Source organism: Canis lupus, chromosome 10 (assembly GCF_003254725.2).
Source record: "Canis lupus dingo isolate Sandy chromosome 10, ASM325472v2, whole genome shotgun sequence".
Lineage (NCBI taxonomy): Eukaryota > Metazoa > Chordata > Mammalia > Carnivora > Canidae > Canis > Canis lupus.
The window spans coordinates 62,155,953-62,183,488 of NC_064252.1; the positions used below are offsets into that span (position 1 = coordinate 62,155,953).

General features: G+C 38.8%; 1 protein-coding gene, 1 long non-coding RNA gene and 1 pseudogene across 5 annotated transcripts in view; 2 read left to right on the top strand and 1 right to left on the bottom strand.

The window, feature by feature from the left end:
* Window positions 1-24,255, bottom strand: part of LOC125756008 (uncharacterized) — a 36,052-nt gene extending 11,797 nt beyond the window's left edge. The window contains exon 1 of the long non-coding RNA XR_007413809.1: window positions 23,586-24,255. This is a non-coding gene — a long non-coding RNA (uncharacterized LOC125756008). The remainder of the gene's footprint in view (window positions 1-23,585) is intronic.
* Window positions 1-26,647, top strand: part of C10H2orf74 (chromosome 10 C2orf74 homolog) — a 32,372-nt gene extending 5,725 nt beyond the window's left edge. The window contains exons 1-5 of one of the 4 annotated variants that reach the window (XM_025468617.3): window positions 24,292-24,455; window positions 24,551-24,744; window positions 24,999-25,112; window positions 25,209-25,386; window positions 25,657-26,101. In XM_025468617.3, coding sequence (XP_025324402.1) covers window positions 24,650-24,744; window positions 24,999-25,112; window positions 25,209-25,386; window positions 25,657-25,701 — 432 coding nt within the window. In that variant the 5' untranslated portion in view covers window positions 24,292-24,455; window positions 24,551-24,649 and the 3' untranslated portion in view covers window positions 25,702-26,101. Of the gene's footprint in view, window positions 1-24,291; window positions 24,456-24,528; window positions 24,745-24,998; window positions 25,113-25,208; window positions 25,387-25,656; window positions 26,102-26,154 lie in introns of those variants that run through there. The other 3 variants (XM_025468608.3, XM_025468599.3, XM_025468609.3) reach the window with 3 other exon arrangements.
* Window positions 11,010-11,109, top strand: LOC112675818 (U6 spliceosomal RNA; annotated as a pseudogene).
* Window positions 26,648-27,536: the final 889 nt, after the last annotated feature.

Genomic DNA, 27,536 nt, shown 5'->3' on the forward strand with positions numbered 1-27,536 from the left:
GTTTTTTTCTCTGATCCTTCTTCTCCTGCTCTCTTCTCTCACAGTTCACTGGCTCTCTTTAGTGATATACTTGGATTCTTTTCTCTTTATTTTTGGCATATCTATGACTGGTTTTTGATGTGTGACTACCATTAGGTTTGTGCATAACATCTTCTGGATATAGCAGTCTATATTAAGTGGATGGTTGCTTAAGTTTGAACTCATTCTTTACTCCTCTCCACCCCACGTTTTATGTACATGATGTCATACTTTACATCCTTTTATTTTGTAAGTTCCTTGACTGATTTTTATAGACATATTTTTATTGCTTCTGTGCTTCCTACTTTTCTCATCCCACTTATGGTTTTTCCTTTCCACTCCAACAGTCCCTTTTAATACTTCTTGCAGGGCTGGTTTAGTGGTCATGAACTCCTTTAGCTTTGGTGTGCCTGTGAAACTCTATCTCCTTCTATTCTGAATGATGGCCTTGCTGGATAGAGTTCTTGTGACTTCAGATTTTTTTTTTCCTTTCAGCATTTTGAATATATCATGGCACTTCCTTTTGGCTTGCAAAGTTTCTATGGAAAATCCCACTGATAGCCTTATGAATTTCCCATGTATGCAATTGTCTTTTTTTTTTTTTCTTTAAAAACTCTCTTTCTATCACTACTTTTACCATTTTAATAACAATATGGCTTGGTGTGGACCTCCTTGGGTTGATTTTGTTGAGGAATCTCTGTGCTTCCTGGATGTGGATATCTGTTTCCTTCCGCAGATTAGCAAAGTTTTCAGCTATTATTTCTTCAAAGAAATGTTGTGTCCTCTTTTCTCTTTTTCTTCTGAGATCCTTATAATGTGAATGTTATTACACTTGATGGAGTGACTAAGTTCCTCGAGTCTATTCTCATTTTGCAAATTTTTTCCCTCACCTGCTCAGCTTGATTACTTTCCATTATCCTGCCCTCCAGGTCACTTACTTGCTTTTCTGCTTCCACTAGCCTACTATTTACTCCATTTTCATTTATTGTAAATAGCTCTGCCTCCCACATACACCAGGCATTTTTCAAACTACTGCTCCTATGCTATATCTCTATGGGCTGCTTCTTGTGCTGTCTCTTTAAGGGTGGGAACTTGGCTTCCTCTGTTCTGTCATTGCTGAGCACACTGATATTTTAAATTCCAGGTTTATGCCCTACTGGTTGTAAGAACTCAAGAAACTTGGCCCCTCTAGTTTTCAAAGCCAAATGTTGTGGGCATTTGTCTTCCCCAGGTGAAGGTCTGTTTCTCTCCCTTCTTCATGCCCAGGGCACTTTCCTTCCCTCCTGTGACTCATTTAGGTCCCCCCACATCTCCACCCTCACCACCTTCTTGGTGTGGCCTCTTCTCTACCTTTAGTTGTAGAATTTGTTCTGCCAGACTTTGGGTTGCTTTCTGGGTTATTTACACTTATGTGAGTGTTATCCGGTTGTACCCATTAATGAAGTGAGCTTAGGGTCCTCCTACTCTGCCATCTTCCCATCTATTAATTTTTTCAATATTTTATTTATTCATTCATGAAAGACATAGAGAGAGAGGCAGAGACTCAGGCAGAGGGAGGAGGTGGCTCCATGAAGAAAGCCTGATGTGGGACTTGATCCTGGGACTCCAGGATCACACCCTGAGCCAAAGGCAGATGCTTGACCGTTGAGCCATGCAGGTGTCCCCCTATCTATTAATTTTGAATGGCAGGTATAGCTGTTGGTTGTTTTAGACTCTATGCTGGTCTGTGGTTAGTATATTTTCCCAAATAAAAAAAGCCAACCAAAAGGTATTGATCATGAAAATTATGAGAATTTAAAAGTTAAGAGAGGGGCACCTGGGTGGCACAGTTAATTGGATGTCTAACTCTTTGTTTCAGCTTGGTTCAGGTCATGGTCTCAGGGTCCTGAGAGTGAGCCCCGCATCAGATTCCACGCTCAGCATGGAGTCTGCTTGAGAGTCTCTCTCCCTCACTCTCTGCCCCTACCACTTGTTCACTCTTGCTCTCTCTCTAGTAAATAAAAAAATCCTTAAAAACAAACAAACAAAAAAAAAAAACAAGTAAATAAATAAAATAAAAATTAAGAGAAAACTTGAACAAGAGATGTAGGCAACTGTCAAAATTATTTTACATCAGGAACAAACAGGAGTTCTTGGTGGGATCTCCAAAGTGCATTTATTTATATATTCTAAAGTGTATTCATTCTTCTAACCATAAGTAGGCATATAGTCATGGAAGAAGTAGACTTTTTTCCCAATAAGTAATAAGTAGTGGAACTGAATATTTGTTAAATGACATCTAGCTTTGTCTGTTGGATCAATGTTAAAGACTTTCTAACAGTGGTTCTGGAGCAGGTAGGCCTAGAGTCACCATAGAGACTGTCAGATGGTTTGAAAACCGTACTATATGACACGATATCTATCTATCTATCTATCTATCTATCTATCTATCTATCTATCTAACTTTATTTATTTTTTTAATATTTCATATTTATCTCTATACCCAATGTGGGGCTCAAACTCACAACCCCAAAATCAAGAGTCTCATGTTCCACTCACTGAGCCAGCCAGGAGCCCTAAGGTGAAAATGACTAACACTGTAAATCTCAGCCACAAATGTGTTTGGAAGCATTAAAAAAAAATCAGGAAAGTATAGATTCTGACACCAGAGCACTGCCATAAGGTGGCACTAAAAGTACAAGGAAACCATAGCTTAAATTAAATTGCACATTAAACTTTATACTTTGCCTCCTTACCAAGTGTTCATGTGTATATTGTTTGTAGAAGGAAACAGAATATTGGAAAAATAACTAACAAGGGAAATTATAGGTAAAGTACATAAGGAATCCTAGAAGGCAAATGAGAAAAAGGAAGAAAAACAGAAAAAGAACAAGGAATATTACTTTTCAGATAAAGCTTAAAGTTGATGCCCTTCTTCAGTGCCAAAATTGCCTAATCTCATAGGTATGCTCTTGTATATTTATTCTGCAGGTTCTACAAGCATTTAGAAGTCTACAATAATTCTAAAAAATTGAGAGGGGGAAAATGTTTAAGTAATATGAACAAGATCTTAATTCTTGGTGTTGAGTAAAGTTTAGAAAGTTTGGTCAAGGGGATCCCTGGGTGGCTTAGTGGTTTGGCGCCTGCCTTTGGCCCAGGACGCGATCCTGGAGTCCCAGGATCGAGTTCCACATCGGGCTCCCCGGTGCATGGAGCCTGCTTCTCCCTCTGCCTGTGTCCCTGACTCTCTCTCTCTCTCTCTCTCTCTCTCTGTCTATCATGAATAAATAAATAAATAAATATTTTTTTTAAAAAAAGAAAGCTTGGTCAAGTTGACAACATGCATACTCTTCAACTCATGTGTGCACAAGGATAATGATCAAAAGTTTTAATAGCAAAAAGAAAGTTTTTTTTTTTTAATTTTTTTAATTTATTTATGATAGGCACACAGTGAGAGAGAGAGGCAGAGACACAGGCAGAGGGAGAAGCAGGCTCCATGCACCGGGAGCTCGACGTGGGATTCGATCCTGGGTCTCCAGGATCGCGCCCTGGGCCAAAGGCAGGCACTAAACCGCTGCACCACCCAGGGATCCCGCAAAAAGAAAGTTTTAATTGCAGCATTATTTTAAAAGAAAAACTGAAAATAACCTTAGTGTCCACTAACATTTCTAAACTTTTCTCCACAGTTGCTATGCCAGCGTACATTCCTACCAGCAGTATAGGAGAGTTCTTGTTCCATTTCCTCACCAAGCATTAAGACTATATCAGTCAGGATAACTAAATCGTGCCACAGTAACCAACAACCACAGAATCTCAGTGGCTTAATTCAAATCTTATTTCTTGCTCATGCTACAAGTACAGTGTGGGTCAGTAGGGAAGCTCTATTCCTTAGAGTCACTCAGGGATATGGGTGGCAGGGCCTCCAACCTGACACAAGCTTCTAGGAGGCAGGGGGAACTAAAGGGCTTACACTCTGGCTGCTGAAGTTTCTGCACAGAAGTGACACACATCAATTCTGCTCACATTTAATTGGCCAAAATAAGCCATCTGTGACCACACCTAACTTCAAAGATCTCCCACTTCTACATTAGGGTCTGAATATTTGTGAATTGTTACCACAATACTGAGAGACTAGTTTTTACAAGCCCAGTGAGAATATGAAATGTTGTCTTGTTATTTTTATTTTTATGCCCCTATTATTACTGAGATTGAGCATACATTCACATTTTTATGGCCATTTTTGTTTCCTTTTTTGAAGATTGCCTGTTATATACTTTGCCCATTTTTCTTTTTTTCCCTCTCTCTCTTCTTTTCTGAGAGACAATGCAAGTGGGATGGGGCAGAGAGAGAGGGAGAGAGAGAATCTCAAGCAGGCTTCACACTCAGCGCAGAGCCCAACACGGGGCTTGATCTCATGACCCTGAGATCATGACCTGAGCCAACATCAAGAGTCTGATGCTTAACCTACTGACCCACCCAGGTGCCACATCCTTTGCCCATTTTTCTATTGAGTTTTTAAAAATTGATGTTGTAGGATTTCTTTATATTCTGAAGGATACAATCCTTTATGCTTATATGCATTATAAGTATCTTATTCCAGACTGTGGCATTTCCATAGAGCTCATAGAGAGCTTCTTCATTCTTTTTAACAATTGTGTCACATCTCATTGAATAGATGTACCATAATTTATTTAACCAGCCCTCTGTTGATACACATTTGGGTAGTTTCCAACCTCGTGTTACAAATAATATGCAGTGAATAGCTATAATGCATGCATCACTTTGCTCACATGCAAGTACATCTGCAGGATAACTTTCTCAAAGTAGAGTCCCTGGGTCAAAAGTTTAATACTTTGCTGTTGTCAAATTATTCTTCAAATGTACATCTAACAGTTTCATCAGTAATGTGTTAAAATACCTGTTTTCATTATAGCCTCACAGAGTATTGTCAAACATTTGAATTTTTGACAATCTAATAGGTGAAAAATGGTATCACAGTATAATTTTAGCTCAGATTTCTTTTCTTTTAGAGGAGTTGAACATCTTTCATATATCTTATTTATTTTGCAGTGACTGCCCACATTTTTTGCCCATTTTTTCATTGTATTGCTAGGGTCTTCTTATCAATTTCAGAGTTCTTTATGTAGTAAGGATAGTAGCTTTTTGCCCAATATGAATTACAAATAATTTACCTATTTATCATTTGTATTTTCACTTGGTATATGGTGTCTTTTGGCCATCAGAGAGTTTTGTGTTAAGCTACTCAAATTTACCAGTCTAATCTTTCATGATTTTAAATTTTGAGTCATATTTAGAAAGACTTTATATATTTAAAGCTATAAAAAATGCTCGTGTGTTTTCTCCTAGAACTTGCATGATTTTATTTTGCCCATCTAAGACTTAATCCATTTAAAAGTTATCATGGTATAATTTATGAAGTATAGATCTAACTTCGGTTTTCTTTTCAAATGACTACCCAGTTACCCATGGTATCAATAACCACAAGTATTGAGGGGCGCCTACATGGCTCAGTCGGTTAAGCATCTGATTCCTGATCTCAGCTCAGGTCCTGATCTCAGGGTCATGAGTTCAAGCCCAACTTTGGACTCCATGCAGGGTATGAATCTACTTTAAAAAAAATAATAATAAGCACGTGTACTAATAGACATCTTTCCTCCACTAATTTGAGATACTATGTTTATCATTTACTAATTTCTAGTTTAAGGTAATGCTAACTGCAAACCCAAAAATTGTTCAAACACAGAAGTTTACCTTTCATTTGAATAAAATCCAAATAGATGTTTCTTGTTGATAGGTAGCTTCCTTTATTGGTAATTTCAAGACCCACATTCTTATCATCTTCTGGTTCTACCCTCTTCAAAACATGGCTTCTAAGTAGCCAATGCTTATCTATTGCAAGTCCAGAGAAGTGAAAAAGCAGAGGTTTACATGTGAGATATTCTTTTTTGTTGTTGTTAGTTTTATTTATTTTTTAATTTTTTTAAAAGATTTTATTTATTTATTCATGAAAGACCCAGAGACAGGCAGAGACATAGGCAGAGGGAGAAGCAGGCTCCTTGTGGGGAGCCAGATGTGGGATTTGATTCCAGGACCCCAGGGTCACAACCTGAGCCAAAGGCAGATGCTCTACCACTGAACCATCCAGGTACCCTACATGTGAGATATTCTTATGGGACAGGCCTGGTTGTAGAGCACATGACATTTGCTCACATTGAATTGCTTTCACCTCAATCACATGGCCACACCTATTCCTCCATTCGTGGATCCTTTTCATTTCTAATTAATATTCCCTATTGCCTTCTCTCTTTCTTAATAAATTTTGTCAGAGGTTAATATATTTTATTAGGTTTTTCAAAAAAAAACAGCTTAAAAAAAATCTCACTGATGATGAGATTTAAAATTATAATTGATTCCCTCCTACCCTCCCAACCCATAGAATTCCAAGCTAGTGAAAGGTTTGGTGAAGACTTAAGTCTTGGGAATACATATTTGCCATCAACTTGCTCTGCTGCCCTCAGAATTGGATTTGGACATATAATAATATCATAAGTAAGGAGCCTTAGCTTGTAATGCAAAAATGGATAACATTCAGAAAAGGACATGTGAATAATATATATACTCTTTGAAGTATTATAGAATCAACAATGAAGCTCATTTTTATAATGAACTTGATATTATAAAAATGTGATTTGGTTCCTGAGCTATTTTTGTATTTTTCTCTCAAATTATTAAAAAAATAAATTGACTGAAAAAGAATTAGAAGAGTCTTCCACAGTCTTAGCTAGAAATGGGCTACAAGTTTTTCTCAAGGTATAGTGCACAGTTGTTCAGAGTAAAGCAGAGAGTGCTTAGCAGACTCTCACTTTGATGCATTTTGTTCATATCTTTAATACTCCTTAAATATATATCAAGAAAAGGACAACTGAAGAGTAGAAATTTATTTTTTTTGAAGAGTAGAAATTTAATTGCATATTTTTGTATCAGTGAAATATATTTAAAGATTAAGCAGTGACTGCAGGCAGATCTCTGTATGTGCTATGTATATATTGACAGTCTTATCATGTGTTTCACATTTAATGGTATTCTGCTTTTGGAATTTTAGCATATGAGTTTGATACCTCACCCTGGTTCTGAGTTGTCTTATATTAATAATTTCATTTTGGGGCACCTGGGAGGCTCAGTCAGTTAAGCATCCAACCCTTGATTTCAGCTCAAGTCATGATCTTAGGGTCATGAGATGGAACCCCACATCAGGCTCTGCACTGGGAGTGGTGTCTGCTTAGGATTCTCTCTCCCTCTCCATCTGCCTCTCTCTCTCTCTCTTTCTCTCTCAAAAACAAACCTCTTGTGTTTTTTTATAATAAAAAACAAAAGTGATGCCAAAGAAACAAAAACGATATATCATTGTGAAATTCACACTGCCATAGATAAAGAGAAGATCCTAGAAACCTCCACAAAAGAAAAAGAATCAGGTTAAATTTTAAATTCAAAATATAGGGATGGGGGCATCTGGGTCGATCAGTGGTTGTGTCTGCCTTTGGCTCAGGTTGTCATCCCAGGGTCCTGGGATCAAGTTCCGCATCATGCTCCCGGCAAGGAGCCTGCTTCTCTCCCTGCCTATGTCTCTGCCTCTCTCTGTGTCTCTCAAGAATAAATAAATAAATAAATAAAATCTCTAAAAAAACGGGGGGGGGGAGGAAAGAGAAGAAAGAAAGAAGAAAGAAAGAAAGAAAGAAAGAAAGAAAGAAAGAAAGAAAGAAAGAAAGAAGAAAAGAAGGAAAGAGAGAAAGAAAGAAAAGAAAGGAAAGAAAGAAAGAAAGAAAGAAAGAAAGAAAGAAAGAAAGAAAGAAAGAAAGAAATGGCATGAACCTGGCATTCTATAATTGTTAAACTTCAAGTGTGACAGCAGAGTGTAATCAGTCCGTGACTCATAGTTTACCTCCCACACATACTTTCTCAGGAAGTTGTGGATATAATAGACTCATAAAGGAAAAGGAAAGTGTGGTTACCCAAAACACAAGGGCCCCAGAGGATAGACATGAAGGAGATCTTTCAATTATGCACTGGAACGAGGGATAAGAAAGTACAATCACAGAAAAGTATTTGGAGCTTCAGTGAACAATGTTTACGTAATCATAATAATGTAAACATTGGAGTTTTTGTTTTCAATGTTTAGAGTCAATGTACGTGGGAAGTACATTTTCATCTTGTCACTGTTTCCCATTCCCTTCAAACTAGACCGTGGTCTCTACTGGACCACATGGTTGATGATCAGATGGAGGTGTGCATACATCTCAGTGAATGCTGAGCTTGGGAAGCAGGCCAATGACCAGACAAATGAATTATATGTCAGGGAAGCCAGCACTGAGATTTATGTGAATCAAAGGGGTGAGTGGACTGAGTGGAGGTTTTAACTTATTGTAATTAGGTCCAGAAAAATCAAATACCTGAATACCTGAATGTTGTGAAGCAAGTTCATAAAATTATAATATATAGTGTATATTCTTTTAACTTTCCTGTATACTTGAAAATAGAGATATTTAAAGAAATATTTAAAGATTATTCAACTCTATTAAGAAGCATAATAGCAGATAATTTTGGTTGCTTACCCAGCAGCCATTCCCTAACTTCTTTGCTAATTTTGTTTAGGTATTAAGTAGTCCAACGTTTTTAAGGAAAGCTGGCCCTTCACTAGTCCTAGAAGATGAGTTTTGTAGAGTCTAAACTAATGGTGATTTATCTTCCTTACCAGTGGTTTATTTAAGAATGGGCACACGATTATGGATAATGAGAAGTGAGAAAATATCTGTTGTAGAGGTTCTGGGAAATTTTTCTCTGATGTTTGAAAACAGGCATGGAGGTGCCTGGCCGGCTGAGTCAGTAGAGCATGTGACTCTTGATCTCAGGGTCATGAGTTCAAGCCCCGCTGAGAGTTTACTTAACAAGTAAACAAATGAATAAAATAAAAATAGGCATGAATAAGAGATATACTCTTCTTTTCCTTGAAGCTATCGGATACTTTAATCTCAGAACATTATGCTTGGAGCTGCTGAAACCATATTGCAATTGTGAGGAGAACCAAGAGAGAAGGACAAAGCTGCTACAGTGAGAAATGAGAGAGGGAAACAAACTAATGAAAGTCTTGGGCTGGTGGGGTGCGTTGGTGGCTCAGTCCATTAAGCATCTTGCCTTCTGCTCAGTTCATGATCTCCATAGTTATTTTCATCTTTGTAATTAATAAATATTTTATGTGGAAATACTTTGAAACTATAAAAATATCTCATTCTCATCTGATTTTTATCTACTGGTATTAGAATCCATTGATGATTCTTTCTTGAATTAATTATTACCATGATAATTGCCAAATGGGTTTTTTCTTCCTAATTCTGTTCTACTGTAAGAAAAAGCTGTCTCTTCTCCCTGTACTTTATTCACTTGTTCATATCATAAATTCTATTTAATTAAATGGGTTATAATGTGTAACTATTATTATGATATTATAATTATCTCAGATTTGGCCAATGGGAACCCCTTCAACCAGATCCTATGTCTTCTTGACAGGGCCTCATTGTTTTCTGTTTTGTTTTGTTTGTTTTTGAGGACTTCCATACTTCCTGGCACAGGATGTTCTAAGCTTAACTTGTATTTACCCTGTTCCCCTCTGGAATTAGCTATTTATTCAAGGAACATTGGTTCCTTTTAATGAAGAAAGGTATTTAAAAACCAATATCATAGTCTAGATGTGTTCATTTGTACCTTGATGTTTCTGCTTCCAGGCTCACTCTGTAGACAGAGCTAGGAAGTGTAAGTATGTATCTTAACTTCTTTTTTTTTTTTTTTTTTTTTTTAAAGATTTTATTTATTTATTCATGATAGTTACACAGAGAGAGACAGAGAGGCAGAGACACAGGCAGAGGGAGAAGCAGGCTCCATGCAGGGAGCCCGACGTGGGATTCGATCCCAGGCCTCCAGGATCGCGCCCCGGGCCAAAGGCAGGCGCCAAACCGCTGCGCCACCCAGGGATCCCGTATCTTAACTTCTATATCTGTATCACTATCTACCTATATTGTAAACTATTAATTCATATTGGTAATTCCAAATCCAATTTAATACTGCAAGATTCATTCTAATTTTCTCCTTTTTTGTTTTTATATCTCCCTTCCCAGTCAGTGATAAATCTGGCTACCATCTCCTTTTTTGTTTTTATATCTTCCTTCCCAGTCAGTGATAAATCTGGCTACCATGAAACATATTTACTTATTTCTTAATTCCCTGTATGAGCCAATCCCCTGACCCCACTAGGTGGCCCCTGCCACCCTTACCAATGCTGTCCTTGGTTGCCATGACCTGCTGCCTGCCCTGTTCTGATATCATCTTTACATGGATCACCATTACATACTTACTTGTGAAATCAATTGATTCTGAAAATAGTAACAAGGGATGCTTTTTTTTTTTTTTTTTTTTTTTTTCTGTTTTTACGAGAGAGAGTGTGTGAGGGAAGCGGGGCTGGGAGGCAGAGGGAGAAAGAAGGGAAATCTTAAACACATGGAGCCTGACACAGGGCTCCATCTCACAACCCTGAGATCATATTCTGAGCCAAAATCAGTGTCAGACACTTAACCGACTGAGCCACCCAGGTTCTCTCCTATTTAACTTTTTAATATATGAATAATATTTTTAAAAAAAAATTATCCAGTGTAGGAACATAATTTGCTTTAAAATAGATTTAAAATATTTTTAAAGTATTTATTTATTTATTCATGAGAGATACACAGACAGAGACATAGGCAGAGGGAGAAGCAGGCTCCATGCAGGGAACCTGATGCAGGACTTGATCCTGGGACTCCAGGATCACGCCCTACGCTGAAGGCAGGCGCTAAACCAGCCAGGCGTCCTGATTTAAAATATTTTGAACATGCAATAGAAGTAACAAAAACATCATGCCATACAAAAACAAAAGAACCCAGATACACAAGAGGTCTTTCCATATTGTGCTTGTTCTGGCAGTGCCTACGTGAAAACTGGAATTATACAGAAATTAGCATGACCCTGTGCAAGGTTGACTCACATTAGGATGCATTCCATATTTTTTGTTATGTATGTTTTACCACAATTTTACTTATTTTTTAAGATTTTATTTTTAAGTAATTTCTGTGTGACTTGAACTCATAACCCCATGACCAACAGCTACATGCTCTATTGACTGAGGCAGCCAGGTGTCTTTCAACAAAATAGATTTTTTTTAAAGATTTTATTTATTTATCCATTCATGAGAGACACACACACAGAGGCCAAGACATAGACAGAGGGAGAAGCAGGCTCCCCGCCAGGATTCTGATGTGGGACTCGATCCCAGGACCTCGGGATCATGACCTGAGCAGAAGGCAGATGCACAACCACTGAGCCACCCAGGCATCCCAACAAAATAGATTTTAAAAAATACTGAAAGTATAGAATTCTAAAGATCTGGAAAGGATCTTAAAGAGTCTGTTTGTTTTTTCAGCTGGTGAAATTGAGACATAGGGAGGCTAAAGTCAACCAATTAGTTGGTTGCAAAGTTAGGATATACTCAAATTCCCAAACTTCCAAATGAGTCAGTGTCTTTCTTTTTTCTTTTTTTTTTTTTAAGATTTTATTTTTTGATTCCTGAGAGACCCGCAGAGAAAGGCAGAGATATAGGCAGAGGGAGAAGCAGGCTTCCTGTGGGGAGCCCAATGCGGGACTCAATCCCAGGACCCTGGGATCATGACCTGAGCCAAAGGCAGATGCTCAACCACTGAGCCACCCAGGTGCCCTAGATCAGTGTCTTTCTAAGCCAGTCTCTTCTTTCTTGACAAACTAGGGTGCCCTACCAGAAAGGTGCTCTGTTAAAGATCAAATTTGTATTTTTCCTTTCTTTCACAGCACAGGCTAGGATAGAGATTGACTGAGGGAAGCCTTATTTATTTATTTTTTTAAAGATTTTAAAATTATTATTAATATTTTTCAAGATTTTACTTATTTATTCAGGAGAGACCGAGAGAGAGGCAGAGACATAGGCAGGGAGAAGCAGGCTCCCTGCAGGGACTGTGTGATCCTGGGATCACACCCTGAGCCAAAGGCAGACACTCAACCAACTGAGCCAGCCAGGTGCCCCAGGAAGCCTTATTTAGAAGGACATGGATTCTGCTCATCCTGGAAGGAAGACATAGCCAAACTTTTTCTGTCTTGATATAAACAAACCGAACAAAAAACTGCCTCATTTTTTGGAAACTAGTTCTCATTGGAGAAAAATTAAGAAATGAGATTCTGGAATCCAGATACACTATTATCCTGACCCAGCCCTCCAAGGCTGTGTGTGATCTGCTGTGGTTGATTGCTGTAAGTGGGTCCCTGGGAGGCCAACTGTGGAACATCCTTGACAAGCTTAGCTTGTCATCCCTCAAAGGGCTTACCTCCCTGCAGGGATATAGATAAGCAAAGGCATCATCAGTAAGCAGTGGACAAACATTGTCCTTTGGGTTGAGTGGGAACAGTCTCCAAAATCGACAATGTGAGATAATGAGAAACTATTGCATTAGCCAGTGATCAGACTCCAAATAAGAAGACAACAGAACCTGCTATAGACTGAATAGGTTATCTGTTGGGGTATCTGGGCAATGTTGGGGTGGGTATCTGGGCAATGTTGGGGTATCTGGCCAATGTTGGGGTATCTGGGCAATGTATGGGTGGAATTTTCCACAGTGGGAAATAATGGGCTTTCTGCTAAAAGGGCTTGTGAGTAATTAAGCAATTGTTTGGAAAAAATAAATGTATTATGAGTATTTGAGTTTGTGGACTGGGTGATACTAATTTTATTGAAAATATTTGTTTATTTCTTCATCAGGATTTATCAAGTATATATCGTGTGCCAGATACTGTGCTAAGAGCTGGTGATAGTAACTATGCTCCTAGTGAGTTTAGGGAGGTATGGATAAGATGCATCACAGAGTAAACTGTTCTGCTAGGGGAAGCAGAGGGTCCAAAAGGAATTCAGAGAAGAAACCACTAATCTACACTTTGGGTAGTGGAAAGAGAGGCCAGGAGAAGGCTCTCCAAAGAAAATAACATGTTAGCCTGAAAGTTGAGGTAGGAGCTCTTCCCACAACTGGGATGACACTGTTCCAGGAAGGAGAGACAGCATACATAAAACACTGAAGGATGCAGCTCTCTCTGGAAAAGATAAGTGCAAGTTTAATGTGCTTGGAATAGAGTGGAGGTAGCAGAAAAAGGTGTGGGTTGAGGCTCTGGAGAGCTAGGTCTTGATCCTAAAGGGAATGGTGAGCCACTGAAGGATGTTAAATGGGGCAGAGCCATGATGAAAGTTTCTAGAATCTTTTCTCTGGTTACTGTGTAAAGAATGGATTGAAGAATAACATGATTTGCAGGGAGACCATTAGGACACTGTTGGAATAAATGAGAATGATGGAGAAAAGTAGATTTGAGTTAGGAGATGCTACCTTGCAGGACATGATTGACAAGATTTGGGGGATGAGGAAGGAGAAAGAAAAAGCATGATGCATATTGGTTCTGATAAAGTTGTCATAACATCATTGTGTATATGTGTGGAGAAAAATGCTCAAGGCATCTTTTGCTATCCAAACTCAAGATCCAGAAACTCAAGTAAATTTTGTAATCGTTTCTTTGCTATCCAAATTCCTGCTATTGACTAGTTGAGATCTAGGAACAAATCAATTTAGATAACAAGGTATTTGGGGTTTTTTTTATTTCCTACTTAAATGGAGGATCTGAAATTCAGGATTCAGCTAGTAGGAGTATTTGTAGAGTATTTGTTTTTCAGTTTTGTTTTTAAAGAAAGCCTTTTATGTTCTTCCTTGCTATTGATTTAGTATTTTAGATAAAAAGTCTACATCATGAAAGAGGAAGTTTATGTTTTATTTTATTTTTTTTTTGGAAGTTTATATTTTAATCAGTTGGTGTTTAGGAGAGAGCTCCTGAGATATAAGGTATTGAATGTATTCCTATGGCAAGATTACAGTTTTAAACATAAGTAGCTCTATTTTTCAGTATTCTATTTTTTACGTTGTAGATGTGTTAATAACTAAGGAAATATAATTGCTGTCAAGTGACCAGTTTTGACAAAAATCTATTGTTTTTACAAAAACCAATACGATTTTTTTTTAGATTTTATTTATTTATGAGAAACACAGAGAGAGAGGCAGAGAGAGAAGCAGGCTCCTTATGGTGAGACTGATGCAGCGCTTGCTTGATCCCAGGACCCCAGGATCATTACCTGAGCCAAAGGCTCAACCACTGAGCCACCCAGGTGCCCCCATTACGATTTTTTAAATATTCAAAACCACTCTAAGACTTCAGTGAAGAAACCAAAGCAAATTTGGTTTTAGCAAAGCACTTTTAGGAGAGTTTTTAAATAAATTTTCATCCATATTTACTTCTGGTATAACAAGATTTTTATCATTCTTTTATTTTTTTTTAAGACCTCATTTATCTATTCATGAGAGACACAGAGAGGCAGACGGCAGAGAGAGAAGCAGGTTTCCACAGGGAGCCCAATACAGGACTCGACCTGAGCCAAATGCAGACACTCAACCACTAAGCCACCAGGTGCCCTTTACCATTCTTTGACATATGTGACTGCCATACTTTTTCTCAAATTGATATAAAGAATGTGAAAACAGTGGCTAAATGGCAGTGATGATTCTCTGGTATTCCAGGATAGTTTTTCAGACTCAGAGGTGACAATATATATCAAACATTAATGACTTTTTGAGATTTGTGAGGTATTTCAAGATGTTAAAGCCAAATGAAAATGGTCATAATATTTTTACAAGGTTGGATAATAGGAAAAAATTTCATTTTAGGGCAGCCCGGGTGGCTCAGCAGTTTAGCGCCACCTTCGGCCCAAAGCCTGATCCTGGAGACCCAGGATCCAGTCCCAAGTCGGGCTCCCTGCATGGAGCCTGCTTCTCCCTCTGCCCCAACCCCCTCTCTCTGTCTCTTATGAATAAATAAATTTTTAAAATCTTTAAAATTTTTTTCATTTTAATTTTTTTTCTAGGTAAGAACACCTTGAATCACCTTAACTACTATTCCTTTCTGTAAAGCAAAAACATTTGGTGGTCTGTGTAGTTTATAAATGTAGATTTCAGATAAGCTTAGGCTTGCATACATTTGTCTTCTGCTTTTTAACATTTTGTAACCACTCACTTCTCACAGCCCACACCCCTCTCAGCTGATGCCCTATTTCATTCCATTTTCCTATCAAAAAAAGGTAGACTATTTCATCTCCTTCCACCATGTCTATGATTTACCTACACCTGCAGCCACCCTCTCCTTTTCATCTTGTACCAAAGTTGACTGGTCAGCCACTCTGCCTCTGCTCTGGATGGCTTTGTCTCTCACTTTCCTAAGAACTTCACTCCTTCTCCTGCATCAGCTCTAACAGATCACTCCTGAGGGAGTTCAGAACATGCTACCCCAACCAATGCCACCTTGACATTTTATTTTGAGCTGAAGGCACTTGAAAAACAGCAGATGCAGGAAAGGCTCTCTGACCAAGCTTTATCTACTTAAAAACAGGACATAAAACTTCCATGAGAAAGATACCCTCCCTGTAACAGAGAAGAAAGCAGCCTTATCACCAGAGACTGGGAATCCATGTTGACACACATCTCTACCAACTTACGAAAGTGACTCTCCTTCCACTAGTTTTGCTGCCTCTCCCCCCATTAACTCCTAGTCACTTTCCTACAATTTTCTGCTTGTTGCCCAAACTCCTTGTCATTTCTTCCCAAATGTATTCTTAAGAGCTTTCTGGTCTGGTCGCTTCTTTTGGCCTTCATTCTCTTGTGAAGAATTTTCACATGAACATGTGAAAATAAAACTTGCATGCATTTCTCCTGCTAATCTGTTTTACATCAGTTTAATTCTTGGACCCAGCTGGAGATGCTAAAGAGTAAAGAAGTTTTCCTCCCTTACACTCCCATCCATAAGCATGCGTAATCTCATACTTTATAACATCTCTCTCTTGACCCTACATTTATCCTTCAGCTACTCTCCTATTTCCGTATCCTCTGTCACAGCCAAGCTTGAAAGGACAGCTCCTTAGTAGTAGTCTTCAAAGTCTATTGCTTACTACACCCTAGAATTTTGTAAAGTTATGTACTTTCTTGGCACATTTTAAGTTAACATTAAAAATTTTTATGTTGTTTAAATAGTTGCAAAAGCTGTAATTTCCAGAATATTGTAAATATTTGTGTTTTAACAGTCCCATCAATCTTTAATCTTTTATTTAAAATAAATCTAAATAGAATTTGATACTCATCATCCACTAAGTCTTCTACAAATTTTACATCATTCCTTTTCTACTTTAACTCCTAGTTCTAAATCATTTCCCTCACAAAAATTTATCCTAATATAATATATTTTATGCTTCAAAGTCTTTTATTCATTTACCCTATCATACATCTCTGAAAAAGAAAAGTACTTGAAATTAAAATTTTTCCTATGACCAGAAGTCTCTAAAAGTTAATGACTTGTGGATTTATTATAATATTAATATACAACTGATAAAAATCACATTAAAGTAAAATTTTATTGGAAATGCTATCTTAATGAAATGAATGGACTTTTTTCAATTGGCTTTAATTCTTGAGGATAACTCATTGCTCAGAATGACGGGGCTCAGCATCAATAATATCCTGGTTTTTCATTTATATGTGATAAGAAACTTCTTCACATAACTAAGTAGACAGAAGTAGAAGAGATTTTGTTATAGCAATATTAGTCATTTCTTTGGGCTCTGAATGCCAAAACTGACATTGTGTGACCTATCATCACATTATCATCTGCAGACTGACAACTAGGTTCTCCTTCAATCTGGTTGAAAGCAAAGAATAAGAAAACATCAGGATTTCAAAAATAGTTTCTTAGAGTTACTGCTCTCTCAGTTCCACACCAATGTTTTGACCTGCCCTGCTGCTCATCCTCACTGGACATTTTGACACCCTGGGACAATGCGCCATCGTTAGAGGAGGAGGAAGAGAGCAATGCCTTTCTTTTGTAAAAAGGGAGAAAGGTGACGTGAAAGCTGCAGTGGGAAAGCTGTGTTGCCCACAACACAGGCATGCTCTCAGGAAGAGCATTTTTAGGAAAGTCTTTAGCCTAGTTTGAAGGCCACTGAGATACACCTGCTGCTTCTCCTGATTCTTGTTCACTCTTAAAATCCACCCTAATCGCACCTCTGTCTGCAACTCCATTGAAAATACTTTTACATCAGCAGCGAACACTTTCGACTCATTGTGGAGAGTCTGTGGGCACACAGGTTCCTGAGTCTGCACAACCCATCTCCAGTTAGGAAGGGGCTGTTGGGAGCATGCGCACACCCATTTTCCCTTAGGAATCAAATGCACTTGAGCGCACAGGTGTTCGGATTCAGGTGAGACTCTTTCCAGGATGCGCTGGGGGGGTCCTGGCTCCTGTGGACATGGTCACAGAATGTTTGTGGATCCCTCTTTGGCAGATTCCAAATTTGTGGACAAAAGGTTAGTAGACTTGTTTTTGTGACCGGAGTTTAACGTCTTTTCTTTCTTTTTTTCTTGAATCATTTTTTTATGAATGTAAATATATTAAATATTCATTGTAAAACATATCTAACAGCAACCCAGTAGAAAAATAGACTCTCAATCTAAAATTGTCAGGGGGCTAATAATTAAGCAAAAGCATTTGTTTGGGATCAAAGAATTGCAAATTTCAGTGTACACAGATTTTGCAGCTTCACAAATATTGTCCCCCCCAGGGAGCAAAATTAAGGAATTTTAATGTTTTTATTATTTTTCAGGGATGTATAGTTGACACAAAATGTTACATTAGTTTTCAGGTGTACAGCAAGCATAGTGGTCTGACAAGTCTATAGGTTATGCTATGCTCACCACAAATAGAGCTACCGTCTGTCACCAAAAGTCAGGGGTTTTTAAAGACAAAAAGGGAATGCTTGTATAGGTTGTTTACAAAGAATTTTGATTGGTGTTGGTGGCAGAAAACTATTCTTGACTAAATGTAATTAGTTGCTAAGGCTATCACTAAGCCAAGGTCTATCACTGTAGCAAGTTGCAGGTGTTGGTGCCTAGTCCTAGAAGTACTTGTGATTTGGCCCAGTTAAAAAAATTCATGGGTCCACCCTCTCAGATGTGCCCATGATCCACTCTTTTTTTTAAAAAAATTTAAAAATTTAAATAAAATGTTTTTTAAAAGTAAGATATCTGGGGCCCTAAAACAGTGAAACAAAGTGGATAAGATTTAAAAGATAGAACCAAAAATAAAAAATAAAAAAAATAAAAGAGGGATCCCTGGGTGGCGCAGCGGTTTAGCACCTGCCTTTGGCCCAGGGTGCGATCCTGGAGACCTGGGATCGAATCCCATGTCAGGCTCCCGGTGCATGGAGCCTGCTTCTCCCTCTGCGCCTCTCTCTCTCTCTCTCTCTCTGTGATGTGACTATCATAAATAAATAAATAAATAAATAAATAAATAAATAAATAAATAAATAAATAAGCAAGCCAGAAGCCAATAAACTTTTGAAAATAAAAGTGAAGATTAATATTTGTCAGAGTTTAATTAATATATTTATATATAAATATGACCATCAATGCCATTTATAAAACAGTAAGATGTTCAACAATAAGTAAACAATTGTAATGCTTCTATAAACTGGAAAAGTGTATAGGTATTTTAAAAAAAATCATCTTTTCAAAAATTATTGAAAGACATTGGGGAAATGTTAACATTTTGAGGAAACACATGTATTTTTATGACTTTAAAAAACTTAGAATCATAGGGTGCCTCGGTGGCTCAGTCAGTTAAGTGTCTGAATCTTGGTTTTGGCTCAGGTCATGATCTCAGGATCAGGGCATGGGAGGTGCTCCACGTTCAGTGGGGAGTCTGCTTGAGATTCTCTTCCTCCCTCTATCACGGCCCCTCCTCCCCTTGCTCACTCTCTCAAAATAATAAATCTTTGGGGCAGCCCAAGTGGCTCAGCGGTTTAGAGCCACCTTCAGCCCGGGGCATGATCCTGGAGACCTGGGATCGAGTCCCACGTTGGGCTCCCTGCATGGGGCCTGCTTCTCCCTCTGCCTGTGTCTCTCCCTCTGTGTGTGTGTGTGTGTGTCTCTCATGAATAAATAAATAAAATATTTTAAAAATAATAATATTTTTTAAAAATTAGAATCACTATATATATACTTTGTTAAATTTACCATGATTATAAACACTATGAAACCAGTTTCCCCACATCTTTCTATATAGAGCATATCGCCAGATATTTCATTGTTTGCCAATCTGATGAGTAAAAAAAAATATCTCAGTGTAGTTCCAATTTGCTTTCTCTCATTATAACTGACCCTAGACATCTTTTTTTTTTTTTTAAGATTTTATTTATTTACTCATGAGAGACAGGCAGAGGGAGAAGCAGACTACCTGCAGTGTGCCTGATGTGGGGACTCAATCCTAGGATCCCAGGATCACACCATGAGCCAAAGGCAGAGGACACTCAACCACTGAGCCACCCAGGCATCCCTCTAGGCACCTTTTTGTACATATAAGGCCTATTTGTTTTTCTATAGATTCTTTGTTTCCCAGTCCTTTGCCTTGTGAAAGGTGAAATAAAAGAATCAGTTATGTCAAGGGGTTTATAAATGGAGCCAGGGGGCTATTAAGGAGTGTGTTGAGTCAGGAATCCTGGATTGCAGGACACATGAGCCCCACTCAAACCAGTTAAGCCAAAAAGGAAAGGCATCAGTTCACACAACTTACAGCTTCCAGGCCACAGTGAAAAAAAATCAAGACTTCTGGCATGGTTAGATCAAGCAGAGTCATTTGTAATTTGTCTCTCTCTGTATCGCTCAACCCTGCTCTCTTCTTTGCTGGTAGGCTCTGCACCTGTCTTGACTTGGAGATTAACTGAGCTGATTAGATCACATGTTGACTCCTGCACTGTGCACTGTTCTGATGGGCAGGCCTGGGTCCTGTGTGCTCCCCTGGTTTTCACATTCAGGCAGCTGTGATGTGTAGGTCCCCTGAATGTCCTTGCTGTGATCCTGTAATTCAGGGATCATGCTTTTGTTGGAGGAGATCACCAGATTGCATGGGTCAAGGCCTTGGGGAGGTCGCTGGGGACTCGCACACACCATGTACCCAGCTGGAACACAGGGTGCTGCAGATTCGGCCTCCGGCAAGGCCTACACTTTGGCTACTCCCCACAAGGAGCCTGAAGGCGGGAGTGGGGGATAGGGCAGACCGCTGGCCCTAGAAGGAGTGGATATCTGACCCCAACATGGCAGATGCGAGGAGCACTAGAGGAGTCCTCCTTGCTCCAAAGACTCTGAAAGCCTGCTCTGTCTTGCTTTTACATCCTGTTAAGATACCAATATGGAGAAACTTTTAGTGTCTATTGGGCATTATTGGTTTGAAGGATTAGAAAGCAGGTTTTGATAAGAGGAGGGACATTTTTAGGGTTCTGGGAGCTGGAGGATGAGGAATAAATGGGGCAGGAGGTAGGACATACAAAGAGTGTGAAAGACCCTGCCACTCCCCAGCTGGCCTGCAGCTGGAGCTGCACAAGGCACAAGTTTGGGATGCAGGCAGGTGACATGGTGTTATCACTGAGCTGAAGTGACAGCTGCGAGAAAGCAAGAAGGAGCCCAGTGGCTGGTGATGGAATCATGGAAGAGCTAGTCCAGGGTGGGGAGGTGGGGAAGGTAAAGGGCTGAGGTCGGCGTTGGGTATTCACAGGGGAAACAAACTGAGCAAGAGAGTGGAGATAGAAACAGGATTTCCATGTGCTGGTTTTCTTTTTCCAGAGCTTTTTACCAGGCCCCTTTACAGGTGGCTTCCCTTTCCTCTGTTCCACAAGTCAGTTTTTAAAATTGTGATAAATATATATAATACAAAATTTACTTTTTTTTTTTTTTGCCATTTCTAAGTATGCATTTCAGTGGCTTAAGGACATTTATGTTGCTGTGCAGTCACCGCCACCATCTGTCTCCAGAACTTTCTCATCATCCCAAGTTTAAACTATATCCATTAAACAATAGCCCACCATGTCCCCCCTCAGCCCAGAGCCTGATAATCATGGTTCTATTTTCTGTGTCTCTGAATTTGACTATTGCAGGTACTTGATAGAAGTGGAATCATACAATATGTTTCCTTCACTTAGCATCATGCCTTCAAGCTTCATCTGTGTGTAACATGTATCAGAATTTCATTCCTTTTTAAAGCTGAATAATATATTCCAACTTGGGTTGTTTCTACCTTTGGGCTGTTGTGAATAGTGCTTCTGTGGACATGGGTGCACAAATATCTGTTCTAGTCCCTCCTTCACTTACCTTTTGTAGATGCCCAGAAGTGGAACTGCTGAGTCATTTGGAACTCTGTATTTAGTTATTTGAGGAACTGCCATACTGCTTCCCACAGGGGCTGCACCATTTTTACATTCTCACCAACCATACACAAGGGTTCCAATTCCTCCACATTCTGACTAGCACTTGTTTTCTTTTCTTTTTAATAATAGCTTTATTAATGGCTATGAAGTGGTTATCCCATTGTGGTTTTGACTTGCTCCTTAATGATTAGTGATGTTGAGCATCTTTTTATGTGTTTACTGTCCATTTGCATATCTTCTTTGGAGAAATGTCTGTGCAAGTCTTTTGCCCATTTTTGAATTGGGTTGTTTTTTATTGTTGAGTTTTAAGAGTTCCTTATTTATTCTGGATATTAATCCATTATCAGACAAATGATTTGAAAATACTTTTTCACCATTGAGTATGATGTTAGCTGCGGGTTTCTATATATTGCCTTTATTATATTGGGGTAGTTTCCTTCTATTCCTAGTTTCATGTTTTTCATCATGAAAAGGATGTTAAATGATGCCAAATGCCTTTCCTGAATCAGTTGAGATGATCATATGTTTTTCTCCTGTTCATTCTCTTAATGTGGTGTATTACATAGATTTTTGTATGTTGAATCATCCTTGCATTTGTGGAATAAACTCCACTTTGTCGTGGTGTTTAATCCTTTTAATATGCTGCTAAATTCCGTTTGCTAGTACTTTGTTGAGGATTTTTGCCTTAGTCTTCATAAGGGATATCAGTCTTTTAGTTTAGTTTAGTTTTTTTTTTTTTTTTTTTTTGGTAGTGTCTTTGGCTTTGGTATCAGGGTAATGCTGGCCTCATAGAATGAGTTACAAAGTGTTTCCCTTTTTTCAGTTGTTTGGATAATTTGAAAAAGATTGGTTAGTTCTTTAGATGTTTGATAACATTCCTTTGTGAAAACATCTGGTCCAGGGATTTTCTTTGTTGGGAGGTTTTGATTATTGATTCAGTCTCCTTATAGTTCTATGCAGATTTCCTGTATCTTCATGATTCTGTCTTAACAGGTTTTGTGTTTCTAGAAAGTTTTCCATTTCATCTGAGTTATTCAGTTTGTCAGCATTTAATTGTTCATAGTACTCTCTTAGAATATTTTTTATTTCAGTAGAATTGGTTGTAATTTCCCACCATCATATAATTTTGAGCACACACCTATGTGCCAGGTGTACTTTGTTAGGCTCTGGAACCCATCTTTGAATATCATGGTATCACAGACTTACAGTGCAGCAGTGCATTTAAAATGTGATTTAGGGAGCAAAGTCGGATAACCTTCCACTTTTCAGAACTATGTTAACTATAAATAAATTTAAGACATTGATTCCCAAGTCATATTCAGGGAAGGAACGCCCTTATGATAGTCTTATGAGCCCTTACTTGTTGCTAAAGGTCTCTGGCCTCAGACTGTGTCTGGTAAATAGTCTTGGAGACAGGACCCACTAGCAGCGGTGCACTGCAGTCCAGCACTACTCATGGAACCACACGTACTCAAACTCAGTATGGGGATAAGGCCCCTTTTCCATTTCTATTCAGTATAATATCCATGCAGTAGATGACACAAGATACACTAGTCTTAAGGATACAGTTTTCGGGGTTTTTTACATACATCTAGATCTGTGTAGCCAACAGTAGATCTAAAATATTCCCATCTCTCAGAAAAATCCTTTATGTGTACATGAGACATGGGAAGTTTTGGGTCCTAAAAGTCTTAGTCTAGCAGCAGTATAGAGTAAGGAGAATGAGATGGATTCTGAGTCTTCATCTGGGAGCCTTGAGGAGGCATCTGTAAATTCTGCTCACTCTTCCAGGAGTGGCTCAGATGTTGACATGTTCGTAAAAATCAGGCATGGCCTGAGACCTCCAACAAGCTCTTACTTGTGCTTACATACATGCCACACACAGACCCATCCATTCAACATTTATGGGATTCATAGGTCCTGACCTGGTGGAGTATCCAAAGGTATAACACCACAGTCCTTGCCCTTCTGAAAGAGAGCCAGTTTGGCTGCAGCCCAGAGACCCCCAGAGCTCATTTTCTCATTTTTAAGATGTGGTTTGCAGCAGCTACCATTTTCTATTGTACCTTCCTTTGCTTCTCAGAAAACCCTAGCTCCTCCCTCCCCCTTCCTGTCATGGGCATCACTCACTGACCTGAAAGTTAGGTTGGAAGTGGGGTCATCTTGACTCTGCTCATCTTGCTCTGCTCCTGCTTCCTCAGCCACGGCTCCTAGAGTTACCAGTTTGCTTATTTGTCCAGGAAGTGGGTCCAGTGATATAGTATTAGAAGGAAATGGGCTCTTTAGTTTGGAGAGCATCCATTAGGAGGTAAGTTGATTACTATTGAGAGGGATTTCATAAGAAGGAAGTGGGAATGGGATGCCTGGGTGGCTCAGTGGTTTAGCACCTGCCTTAGGCCCAGGTTGTGATCCTGGAGTCCTGGGATCGAGTCCCACATCGAGCTCCCTGAGTGGAGCCTACTTCTCCCTCTGCCTGTGTCTCTGCCTGTGTGTGTGTGTGTGTGTGTGTGTGTCTCATGAATAAATAAATATTTTTTTAAAAAAGGAAGTGGGACTAGTTGTTCATTGTCTGTGAAAGAAGCAGTAAGAGAAACAGGCTCGGGTTAAGAAAGGAAACCTGGTGTTTGGAAAGCAGGAAGAAAATCCTCATCTGAAGAGTGGCCAGGATGGTGCCACATGGCCTTCACCCCAGCCCTCTGATAGGAGAGGACAGCGAGATGGCAACCCAGAGGAGAGTTTTTTAGTTCTCCTAACTCCAGGCAACAGATAGGGTTGGGCTGACACTCTGGTCTTTCTAACTAAACCGTTCTATGATTCTATGATGTCACTGAAGAGAGAAGAATGGGGAGCTGGGCTTGGCTCCAGCTGCTCCAATTCCTTTCCTCTGGATTCTGATAGTTTTTGGGGTGAGGGGAGATGAGCTGAGTGATCACACGTGTCCCAGCTCAGTCTCCCCTCTAACCACCTCAGACCCCACCACATTTATGGAGAGAAATTAGCCAGTGTGAGTCAACTTCATCGAAACAAGCACAGCATTTTCTATGAAGCTGATCAAAAAAAACAACAACGAAAAATAGCCTTTTATTCTTCTGTTTCTAGAAAACTTAAAGAACAAGAAAACTACATTCAAACTAAGCTGGAAAAGAATATTTGTACAACCTGTGATTGTGAGAGTGGACAAGTCTTCTAGCTAAGCCTATGAGCTTTGAAACCACAGCAATCACTTTCTTCATCCTCCTTCTAATTTGCTTCGTTTGCATCTTCCTTTTATTGGTGGTTTTTTTATATAAATGGTATAAATCCATGCTGATAAATTGGGATCAGATTTCAAGTCACACTAGCAAATGTATCTAGAAATAATATAAATCAATTTAAAATAGAGCAAATAATGCTATACCTATTTACTTTTTCCACTTCAGAATTTTAGAAGTTCTAATTTCCTGTTTAAAAGTGAAGTTCCCAAAAAAAAATTTTAAAAAAAAGTGAAGTTCCCTACCAAGTAAATCACAACCATTCTCTTCTGAATTTTCTACTTATTTGTTTTCAGTTCCCAAAGCAAAGTTGAAGAGACAGAAAAAGTTCCTTGTATAGATGGTAATGGAGGTGAAAAATGTGTAGCTGCTGCTAATGTGGAGACAAACAATACAGGAGACCAAGAAAAGTAAGTCTGTATCATAGAATGTGATAGAAAGCCATTTTGGGGTGTGATAATGGTGGCTAACATGCATGAATTTTTAAAATCCTGCTGATTATCTAGGACTCTCGTAACACAAATCATAGACTTGAATGCACCCACAAGGCCTGGCATTCTTGTCCAGAGACGGAGTAAAGACGTGGAGGACACACCTTTAGAAAACAAAGAGGAGATGGAGGACAAGGAAGACAAAATGAAAGAGAAGCAAGAGCCTAAGAATGTTAAAGGGAATGGCGAAGAGGTAATGGGCTTTTCTCCTCCCAAGGTCCAGTTCAGAATTCCTTTCATTAAAAAGGTAGTAAATAATTTGGCTAGGTGCAATGAGCTAGTCTTGCTTGAAACTTAAGTTTGTTTCTAGAAGGAGCACAATGTCTGCAATCATCGAAACCATTCTTCTTAGTTCATGTTATTAAACTAGTCATGTATTCCATCCAAATCTAGATACTTGCTCATTCTTCACTCTTACATTTGTGGTGGTCTTAATGATTCCCCTTCATTTTGTTTTTCTCAGAATCCTAGGATTTTAGAGCTGGCGGAGTCCTTGGAGATCATCTAGGGATCCAGGTTTCTCATGTTACAAATGAGAAAATGGGATGAATTGTGCAAGGTCATTCCTCCACCGTGGCCAAGATCAGGATCAGACCCCATGTCCCTGTTCTGGTTCCAGGCTCCTTGTACAATAGCACACAAAGATTGCCCGGACCTTCTTGAGCTCCCTGTCGGGACCCTATGATAGGAACAGTTCACATCTTCCCTCAACACAAGGCCCATGCCCAGAGGCAGAACGATGGTTCAGGGGGCTCTTTTATAACCATAGAAATATGAAAATGAGATCATGATGGATTATCACTGCTTTCCTGTGTCATTTAGAAACACATCGTCTGTTTCTCACAATGTTTCTATATTTAATTTAGAATATAAACGAAATTAAAAATATAATGTTTTTTAAAGCGGAACTTGTTGCCTTCATAAATTGATCATTTATACTGTTTGTTCCATTCTCTTGCAGGATGACGATATCCAAAAACCACCCATACCTCTCACTAAAACTCATTCAGTTGTTGAAAACCAGAAAAGACCTTTAAAAGGAGTGACATTTTCTAGGGAAGTAATTGTTGTGGACCTTGGAAAGGAATACCCCCCGGCACCTCGAAGCTATACTCGAGAACATAAAGAGAGAAAATGAGCTCAAAAAAAAAAAAAAAAAAGCTGAGAGTGAAAGAAATATAAGCTTAGACTAACAATGAAATGACTGGGGTTACAAGATCATGTTGAAACAGCAAAATATGGGGAATTAAGCAAATACAAATAGTATTTTACCTTTGTGCAGAAAGAAGTGGGCTACATGCAAAATTCTGTGAGTAAAATACCCAGAGTTTGAATATAGTTTTTTTTGAAAACTCAAATCTGAGTTCAAAAAATTGATTGTATTAAGTGTCCTTAAAACAGTGTCTACTCAAACACTGTTCTAACATGTGAATAAAGTTATTTGTGTTTGTGCAGATGTCTGTTAGGTAAATCATATTTAAGGGGAACTTTGGAGATAGTACCTGTTCTTGATGCTCTCATCACAGGTATTCATGACCAAATGACATTACTGCTATTGTCATAGAAACTTCCAATAACAAGGACTAAGATCTCCTACTACATAATCCCTATTGAGCTCAGTCCTCAAACCCTAATAGTACTGACAGCTGCTTTTAGTACTGTTTACTTACAGAAAACAACCTACCACCATCAGTAAAACATCCTGGTACTTTAGGCAAGTCCTACGTTTATACTATTTTTGATTTCAGTAGTTTAAAATTTGCTGTCCCTATGTGGCATGTGACAGGACAAGCCATTAAAGCATCATCCAAACCACTGCAGTAAACGTGTGAAAAGTACAAGGGGCTACGAGAGAGATAAAAAGCAGAAGACATAACACTCGATTCAGGATCTAGCACATGGTCATACATATGACACACACTCGATAAATGTTGAGTGAGAGAATAAGTGGGTGATACAATTAAAAGGTGTGACTAATTCTAAAAGAAGAGTATTGACACCCTTTGGTGTTGGGAGAAGTCCTTGAGTCTGGGCTTTTGTGTGAAGAGCAGGGACTTAACGAATGGAAGCATTGGATAATATAAGCCGAAGGAAGAGTGTTTGTCAGATGGGAGAAGCCAAAGCAAAGGATTTCTCTTTCTGTTGCTTGTTAGTGTGTAGACTTCTGTGCATTGATTTTATATCCTGCAACGTTGCCGAATTCCTGTATCAGTTCTAGCAATTTTTTGGTGGAGTCTTTCAAGTTTTCTACACAGATATCCTATCTTCTGTGAAGAGTGAAAGTTTGACTTCTTTGCTGATTTGGATGCCTTTTATTTCTTCTTCTTGTCTGATTGCTGAGGC